Source organism: Fukomys damarensis, unplaced genomic scaffold (assembly GCF_012274545.1).
Source record: "Fukomys damarensis isolate Sample0158 unplaced genomic scaffold, DMR_v1.0_HiC HiC_scaffold_32, whole genome shotgun sequence".
Lineage (NCBI taxonomy): Eukaryota > Metazoa > Chordata > Mammalia > Rodentia > Bathyergidae > Fukomys > Fukomys damarensis.
Genome location: NW_022900944.1, coordinates 22,293,288 through 22,302,834, shown reverse-complemented (window position 1 = coordinate 22,302,834; position 9,547 = coordinate 22,293,288). Strand labels below are relative to the sequence as shown.

Here is a 9,547-nt window from a genome sequence, read left to right as displayed (position 1 = left end):
TTTTTTTTTTTTTTTTTTTTTTAACACTGGGAATCGAACTCAGGTCCTTGCACTTGCGAGGCAGTCGCCAGAACCACTGAGCTAAATCTCCGGCCCTATTCTTGCCACTTTTTGAAGCAGTGCTGGAAGCTCTCTTTTGTGAGCATCTCCCATTGTGCTGTCATGGATTTTTTGAGACTGGATCTTGCCATGTAGCCCAGGCTGGCCTCGAACTCACAGCAATCTCCCTGCCTCAGCCTCCCAAGTGCTGGATTACAGGCGTGACCTACCACATCTGGCTTCAGTTACTTTTCAGTCACCCGGTCATTCAGCCCTTCCGAGGCACACATGGTAGTTGCTCAACTGAAAAGGCACCCAAAGCCCGCTGGTCCCCCATGAGGTGCATCTCTGTCCTGGGGCTAAATGCACCTTCCTGCCACCAGCAGGAAACCAGTGACCAGAGCAGGAGTTCTGAGGGAGAAAGACGCCTCCAGTGCCTGGTTTGCAACTAGGGACTGTGGGAATGCTGCGGTTTCCTAACAAGCCTTGTTGCCATTGGAGAAAGAAAAGCCAGACTCTGAAGTGGCACCATCATTCAACTCCCAAGTAAATGACCAAATTTCATGTTAATCCACTGTTCATAATCTATGGTTCATGCTACACTTGAAAATACATGTTCTCCCACTGTATCTCACAACCTCCTCCGAAACGTGTGACATGCTGGCGTTAAGGTTTGATGTGCTGCTTCTCATATTAAAGGTCCTTGCCTTTCCGTTGGATGCTACTTGGCAGCCATTCACCATAGTTGTTTAATCGCACTCCATATATTCCAACACAGTGATTTGACTTGTATTTTTAACCACATTTGCATTTGGAGCCATATAACTTGGCCTTAAAGTAAGTGTGTGTGTGTGTGTGTGTGTGTGTGTGTGTGTGTGCGCGCGTGCGCACGTGCAGCTGGAACCTTTTTAGTGGTAAAGAAATATTTTACCCAGAAGAGATTATGGCCTTTTTCTATCTGGCTACTTTAAGCTAAGAGAAGGATGAAAGGCTAATTACAAAAACCACACAGTTTAATTTATCTTGCTGCAAAGTAGTAGCAGACATATAAGGTAAATGAAGTCAGGCTTGAGACCTCTAAGACATTTACTTCATTCCTTCATGTAAATATACTTGACATTTTCTGTAGCCCTGTTGTGTAAGTACAGCAATTTGTAATTTAGGGGTTAAATTATATAGTTTGTAAAGTGGAGACAGTAGGAGAAATAGCAAAGGACTGACTTTCTTTCATAAATACCAGTGCCACATTTATGATTGTACAAGGGTGGCCCCAAAAGCCAGATAGCCTGAGAAGGTCCCTACCACATGGTGCATGTGTGTATTAGGCCATAAATTCACCCCACAAAGTCCTCACATCCTCCTTTATCTCTGGGGAAGAGAAGTATCAGTGCAGTTTCTCACACTGCGTGTGGTATAGAGGAATTGCTCCACACACTGTAGCTACAACTGACATTCAACTCAGCCCTCAGCCCTTTCTTGCGCAGATCCTTTCATGGCTTGAATCTTGGCTTCTGTAGTTGTAAAACAAAAATGTTTACCCACTTTCCTGTGGCATTGTTTTATTGAATGAGGACATGTCTCAAAGGGCCTGTTAAATGTGCATAGTTTACAAGCTGTCTGGGAAGGCAGAGACTACATGGCATGACACAGTGGAAAACACAATAAGGAGATTGTGTGGTCAGGCATTGGCCTCCAAAGACTGAGGGCTTCAGAGGAAGGCATTTGTGCACATCTGGGAGGAAGAAGGGTAGTATGTCCTGGTGTTGGGGACATCCTTAGAGATGGGGGATGGGAGACATGAGTCCCCTTATGCTGCCGGCTGCCCTCTGCCATGTGTTTCTCCTGTCATTACAGGCTGAGCTCATAGAAAGCCTCACCCACAAGCTCGAGACCCTCCAGGAAGCGAAGCAGAGTCTACTCATGGACATCAAGCTTAACAATGCCTTGGGAGAGGAGGTGGAGGCTCTGATCAGTGAGCTCTGCAAGCCCAATGAGTTTGACAAATACAAGATGTTCATAGGTGACCTGGACAAGGTGGTGAGCCTGCTGCTGTCCCTCTCGGGGCGCCTGGCCCGCGTTGAGAATGTCCTCAGTGGCCTTGGCGAAGATGCTAGTAATGAAGAAAGGGTATGTGGCCTAGCAACTCGCTTCAGCACATTTTCCCTCTGAGCTCACACACACAAGAGAAGGGTCATTAGACACAATGCCTTCTCTCAAGGTTACAGTCACTTTGGAGCTGGGGAGAACATATAACCAAGACAGAGAAGGTGGCATCTTCCATGCCAAGAAGTAAAGGCTTCATTTAAGGCCCAGAGTACTTGGGGAAATAAAGACAGGTGTGAGAGTTTCTTTCCTCCTATTTTTCTTCCTTTCTCAAACATGGTAAGTGTTGACCTTTAAAAAAAAGAGGGACAAAACAAAACTGTTGGAAGGGACAGGGACATAAGGTCCATGCTCCAGGGAATCTGCTGTCAGGGGCCATGGGAACTAGGAGAGTGCTTGGAGGGGTCTCTCCAGTCACCACGTCTGAGGGAACAGCAGTGCTCATCAGATCAGATCAGTTCATCCAGTGCTGTGAACACTTCATGTGCAATCTCAGGGACTCCTTAACACATCTGTGTTAGTTTTTATCATGATTGGTCTAATGGAAGTAAGAAAGGGAAGAATTGATGGTCCAGTAAATGCCAAATCCAGAATAATAGTTTCCAGCTGGAAGGTGAGATTTGGGAAGAGTATTGGAAATTCAGCTGAATCTCTAATTTAAAAAAAAAAAAAAAAAACTTAACCAAAAGCAAGTGCGAAAAGTGTTTGTGTTAAGTTTCGTTCCATTAATGACGCGTGCACAAAATACATGGGTACTCTCTACATTTTGGATGCTTAAAATGTCTAAGTTCTTTTAAAGGTGCTTAAGAGTTCTCTGTAGAGTATTTTGAAAGGGATCTTCATCCAAATGCAGTGCCTCCAAACTGTTCTGGATCTCTCTCCCCACCCCCTCGTCCAGGAATGTCTTTTTTTATTATTATTATTAGGGGAAAGAATCCTACAAAGATAAGATAGACCTTGTAAGATAAGTCTCATAGCTTTTACATTCCCTGGGGCAATACTAGGCTGGCTGGTTTGGAGGGATTTAGGACAAAGGCACATGAGCTTTTCATAATCCTAAATAAGCTCATTTGTATTGAGGGATATTTAAGTGATTTTTTTTTAACTTATTCCAGTTTTAATTTCTCCCTATCACTTTGGCTTGAAAAAGCAGACAGGTTAAATATTAAAGTTTTTTTAAATTTCACAACAGCATTCATTATGTTGGATTAAAAATCATGGTAGAGATTTGGATCAAGTAAATTCGTTTGAGGTATGCTCCCTAATCATTGGGCTTGTGTAGGAAACTTAGAATATGAAATCAGCATCACTATTGAATAAAATTTCTCTAATTTTTTATTCAGAGGCTTGAAAAAGCCAGAAAAATGGAAACTGATTTCTTTGGAGATAGGAAATATGATATCCCCAGTGTTAATGTTTAGGAAAGGTTCTTAAACTTTAAAAAATCTGTAAAAGAATCACCAGGAAGTCCTGATAAAAGATTTCTAGGTCCCCTTTCTCAAGTATTTTATTCAGAGGCTGAAAACTTGTGTATCTAACAAATTCAGCTGGTTTAACAGCCACACTGTGAGAAACACTGTATTACTCAGGGTTCCTTGATCGTTCTTTTAAGTGTAGACCCTAGAAGTCGAGTCATTAGCCTAGCCGTTTAATGTAACCCCTTCCTCTCAACTTGAAGCTACCAAATAACTTTACAGGGGGAAAATTATATAATATACAATGTCAGGTCTTGAGCTGATTTTCACAGTGTCAGTCTCCTTACTGGCCATGGAAGTAGACAGTGAGCCACTACTGAAATAGGAATGTGGATATTTTGTGGTCCTGTGAAAGGCTGTCTGCGGGGAGCTGACTCTTGCTTCCAAGTGCCCATTGCTGACCTGTCCACTCTGCCCTGACAGAGCTCTCTGAATGAGAAGAGGAAGATCCTGGCTGGACAGCATGAGGATGCCCGAGAGCTCAAGGAGAACCTGGATCGGAGGGAGCGGGTTGTGCTAGACATCCTGGCCAATTACCTCTCCGAAGAACAACTCCAGGATTACCAGCATTTTGTGAAAATGAAGTCAACGCTTCTCATCGAGCAGCGAAAGCTGGATGACAAGATAAAGCTGGGCCAGGAGCAGGTGAAGTGTCTGCTGGAAAGCCTTCCCTCCGACTTCACTCCCAAGGTTGGGGCTCTCACTCTGCCCCCAGACCTCCCAGACCAGACAACTCCTCTTGGCAGATGTACTTTCAGTCGTGTTTTTTCAACAGTAACCTCTCCACTTTAACCTCTTCTAAAATACCCAGCCAAAAGATCATTGCTTCTCTCAACACTATTTAATCTGGAAAAAAAAAATTTTTTTTTTACTGCAAACCACCATTCAAATTGTGTCGGTTATGGGATTTTCCTGGACAAAAAGAAAACAGTTCTGTCCAGGAAGAAGCCTGCTTTTCCTTCTTGCCCTTCATGATTGATCTGAGAACTCAAATGCTGCTGGAAACTTACCCCTTTCTGTTCTTTGCAGTAGAAAGCAAGTTAATGACACTGAGAACTGATTGGAGTTTAGATTTTAACAGGCAAGGCAGCGTGGGTCAGTGTGTGTCACCCTCAGGAATGTACCCACAGTGGCCTTCCCTGCTGGTGGGCAGTATATCCTGATAGTGAGATGCAAGTATCATTAATGAAGGGTCTACAACCTAAAGCCTTAACAAGACAACACACTGAGAAGAAAACTGTAAAACCTTGAACACTGTTATTTATATTTTTAAAAATGAAAAAGATCATTATGTTTGTGTGCTAACCACTTACTTGATTCTGTTTTGTGGTGGACTTAGACGATTATGTTTGAGCTTTGTATTTTGTGAAAACCTTAATGAAGAATTCCAAAGATAGTCACACTGAGTGTGGAGACTTGTTTTTTCTTTCACTCAAGTACAAGCCAACATTCTATTCCAGTGCTAAGCGGAGGATGATGGACCCCTTTTTTCCTCACACGTGCTTTCCCAGCTGGAGACATCTGCAGGGAGTCTTATAAGGGCTCCTCATGTTTTACTGATTGAGTGCAGCTCTCACACCAGTGAAACAAGAGCAGGGAGTCCACACCTACCCATTGTACTTTTATCAAAAGCTGCCTCCTTCCCGAGTTCGATCCCTGATACCAAAACAAAACAAAAACTTCCCTCCTTAACCCCTAAAACCAATTTTTCACTATCATGTTTCAATAACAACATTTCTGAGGGGATTCTGTAGCCTAGACTTTAAGCCTGTTAAACTGAAAGGAGGGTGTCTTAGGCACTTTCTTTATAACTGGGAAAACACACCTGACACCCACAGGTTAAAAGAGGAGAGATTTACTTTGGCTCAAAGTTATAGCTGATGGTTGGCTGGCTCCCAGGCAGGAACAGCATGATGGAAGGGACTAGCGGAAGAAAGCTGCTCATATCATGGTGCCAGGAGGCAGAGGAGAGAGGAGCTGGGTAGGGAGACAGAACCCTTCCAATAACAGCCCTAGTACCCACACCTCCTAACAGTAAGTCAGTTATGGTTAAATCACCTTCCAAAAGCCCCACTTCTGAGTATATGACAGTTTTAAGAAACGTTCTTAATCTAAACCATAACATTCTGCCCTTGTCCCCAAAAGACTTGTATCCATTTCTTTATGCAGAATGCATTTAGTCCACCTCTGGCCAGATGTAGTGATACACAGCTGTAATTCCAGCACTTGGGAGGCTGAGGCAGGAGGATCAGTACAATTTTGAGGCAAGCCTAGGACACATAACAAGACCCTGTGTCGAAAAATAAAGTGCTGCCACCTGCCTTGTAAGTGCAAGGACCCAAGTTCGATCCCTGGTAAAAAACAAAACTTCAAATTTTCCAGGTGCACATCTGTAATCCTAAGACTTGCAAGGCTGAGGCAGGAAGATTGCCATGAGTTCAAGACCAGCCTGGCCTAAACAGCAAGACCCTGTCTAAAAAAAAAAAAAGTCACCAGAGTTTTTTAATTGTTTTGGCATTGCTGACAAATTCAGGCCCAGTATCTCAGACTCAAGGCAAACTAAGCTGTGAGCCCCTGTAAAACACTGCTAATATACAATGGCACAGGGTAAACATTACCATTCTAAAAGGGAGGAATAGGGAAATAGAAAAAAAGGGACATAGCAAGACCAAAACCCATGCCAGGTGTAGTGATGTATGCCTATAATCCCAACACTCAGGAGGCTGAGGCAGGAAGGTCGCTACAAGTTCGAGGCCAGCCTGGGCTTATACACTAAGTTCAAGACCAGCCTGAACTACCTGACAAGACCCTGTCTAAAAAACAAGACTGAAACACAGCAGGACACATATTAAATCCTGTAGCTTCATATCCAGCATCCAGGGTAAGTTGTGATGTAATGTGAACACCAAAGAGCTGGGGCAGCCTCACCCCTCTGGCATCACCATTGTCAGCCCTCACGTCCTCTCTCAGGTCGTCTCCACTCACTACTTTCAGCTTTCGTAAGCAGACATTCTACATTACAGGCATCTCCAACTGCCTGGAGTCTCCACTGAAATTTTGGTTTCACAATCACAGCTTCATTCACTCCCTCTCAGACACACTGCCTGGCTTCCCCAGCCTTCCTTTGAAGTCTCGGTGGAAGCCTTCCTGACCCACAACTCTGGTATTCTACAACTCTGTAAAACCAGCACCATGTGAATGATAACCCAGGTCTGCCACTCAAGCAATAGCTTGGATGATTGCTGCAAAGGATGCTTAAGTCCCTAGATGGCTGAATTCTTTGAACCAAATTCTGGGGAACCAAGTCCCAAGGCGGCCTTTTTCCAACATGGTGCCGAGGCTAGCTGTCTTCTCAAAGCAGTGTTTCACTTTTGAACCCTTGCGCTTATGAAGTGGAGGTAGGTGCTTGCTAATTTCTGAGATGCCCTCAAAGTGTCTTTCCTATTGTCCTGATAGAAAATACTTTGTTTCTTTTTATTTTTAGCAACCAAGCTTTCTTGTACTTCAACTTTGCAGGCCTTCCTTTCTAGAGAAATTTAAAACTCTTCAAATGGGCTTTTGGCTCCTGATTTTCAGTATAAACCTGGCTGAAAGCTACAAGCAGTTCCCATGCCTCAGCCTCAGCATTGGGCTGCCTTGAAATTTCTTCTGCCAAATTAGACTGCTACCCTCACAACTCTCAGGACATGTACAAAGTGTAGACAAATTTTTTCCAGAGTTTAATATACATAGCCTCTAGCCCATCTGCCAGTGGAGCCCTTGTTCCAAACAAAAACTTGAGCATGGTTTTTACCATTTAAATTTCTTTTTTTTTTTTTACTACTATTTACATTTCTATGAGCATTCCATTCTTCTGAACTCTGATCAGAATCTCCCATACAGCTTAACTTACAGCATTCTAGGTAGAGCTTCTCTAGCTGTCATCTCCAAACCTTTGTACTCTAACTGTGAACCACTTCCAAAGGCTTTTAGAAGCATGGGCATGGTGGCACACACCTATAATCCCAGCATTCAGGAGGCTGAAGTGGGAAGGTTGCCTCAAGTTTGAGGCCAGCCTGGGAGACATAGTTTAAGGCCAGCATGAACTAAACAATGAGACCCTGCCTCAAACCAAAAACCAAAGACTTGTAAACCATGTGGTCAGGTAATCACATGAATGTCCTGCTCTCGATACCAAAATCTATTTTAGTCACTTTGTTCATCACAAGGACAAAATACCTGACACCAACAACTTAAAGAAGTTTATGTTGGCTCGTGGCTACAGTCCAAGTTCAGCTGGCTTTCAGGCAGAAACAACATGACAGGAAGGTCTGGTGGAGAAAAGCTGCTCACATCATGGTGGACAGGAAGCAGAGAGAGAGGGGAGGAGCTGGAAGGGAGACACCGTCTTCCAGGACACACCCCATGACCTGCCTCCTCCCACCAGACCCCACCACCCAGCAGCAAGTCAGCTATAGTGTCTCCATAATCCAATCACCTTCCAAAAGCCCTGCCTCTCAGCACATCAGAGTTTTATAGATCATTACTGACCTAAACCATACAGGGTTTGGTTACTCTTCTAGCTAGGTTTAGCCCCTGGGTGGCAAGAACTCATCCTTTGAGTGGGTGGTAATGCCATGCTGGGCTTAGTTTTCTCATTTGTGTTTGACCCATTGTTGGTGACCACCTCTGTTGACTTGGGCTCAGAAGTACCATAGCAACCAGAGAAAAATCCAGAGTAAAATTTGTAGGTAACAAGTATTAAATGCCTCTTTTTTCCTTAGCATACTTTAATTAATGATTTTTTCCAGTAAAAAATATTAAAAACTATAGTTTTGAACCCTAGTACACATAGCTTTTGATTAACCTAAAAAGCAAGTAGACCACCCAGGCACTTTTTGTAAGCAATACACCAAAGTATTGCTTTTTTTGTTCTTTGGAACTTGCACACTGTAACTCCATTGATAGAAGTAAGACAGCAGCTGGGTGTCCCAGGAATGTTTTCAAATGCTTCTCTGCCACATTCAGAGGTCTCATTTCCCAGAGAATTAGTGAGTCAGAACATTCAACTACGCTACATGATTGTTTTGAAATAAACAGTGCATCCAACTAAACATTTCATCAGACTTTGGCCAATCTCAGAGCCCAACTCCAATTGGTAGTTATCTGTGTCTGCTGACACCAAGTGGACCCTAGCAGTCAGCAGACTGGAGCCAGCCAGCCGGTGTCTCCAGAAGTTCCCAGTGAAGTTCTCCAGGAATATTAGGGCTTCTAGATCCCCACCCTCCTCAAGATTATTCTTCAGGATCTGCCATTTTGCTTGTGAAGTATTTCTAATTACTTTTCTATTTTATACATATAGAAGTGACAGCAGAATGATGAGCTGTCATTCTCTTGTGTGAAGGGAGTTATGTATTAAGGGGACTTTGAAATCTAATTCTTAGGCAGCTGCTTTGAAGAAATCGCAAACCCAACCTTCAAAGTTTGCTTCTAGCCTTTAGCTAAAAAACAATGCGTTTATCCATTTTCCCATTTGCATTCTCCCACTATTTAAAAAAAAATCACAGCAGAAGCCACTTCCTCCCCCTACCAAACTCCCCTGAGACCGTGAGAACAGCCATCACAATCATATTGTTGGTCAGGGCTCTGAACACACGTGACATCACCAAGACAGTGTATTCACAGTAAATAAGTTTCAGCGCCACATTTCCCAGTGCAAAGCGAGTGGGACAGCCTTACAATATGATACAAATAAAGATACTGCAGAAGGCAGTGAGGTTATAGGAAAGGACAATGTACAGCGATAAGATCAGGAGGCCACTGAGAAGCTCCTGGGCGTGTGGCCTCAGTGTGGGCTGAATCATCTTCTCTCCTGCTGTTTTGCTTCCTGTGGTGCTTGCTTCACCCCCAGGAATGCAGGGAGGAACCATAGTGAAAGTGTCCCAGTTTCT

The 9,547-nt window shown here is 43.6% G+C and overlaps 1 protein-coding gene across 1 annotated transcript in view; it reads left to right on the top strand.

The window, feature by feature from the left end:
- The window catches only part of Shroom3 (shroom family member 3), a 301,418-nt gene extending 296,392 nt beyond the window's left edge, over positions 1-5,026 (top strand). Inside the window, exons 11-12 of the mRNA XM_033757773.1 lie at positions 1,894-2,166; positions 4,041-5,026. Of these exons, the coding sequence (XP_033613664.1) occupies positions 1,894-2,166; positions 4,041-4,409 (642 nt within the window). The 3' untranslated portion in view covers positions 4,410-5,026. The remainder of the gene's footprint in view (positions 1-1,893; positions 2,167-4,040) is intronic.
- Positions 5,027-9,547: the final 4,521 nt, after the last annotated feature.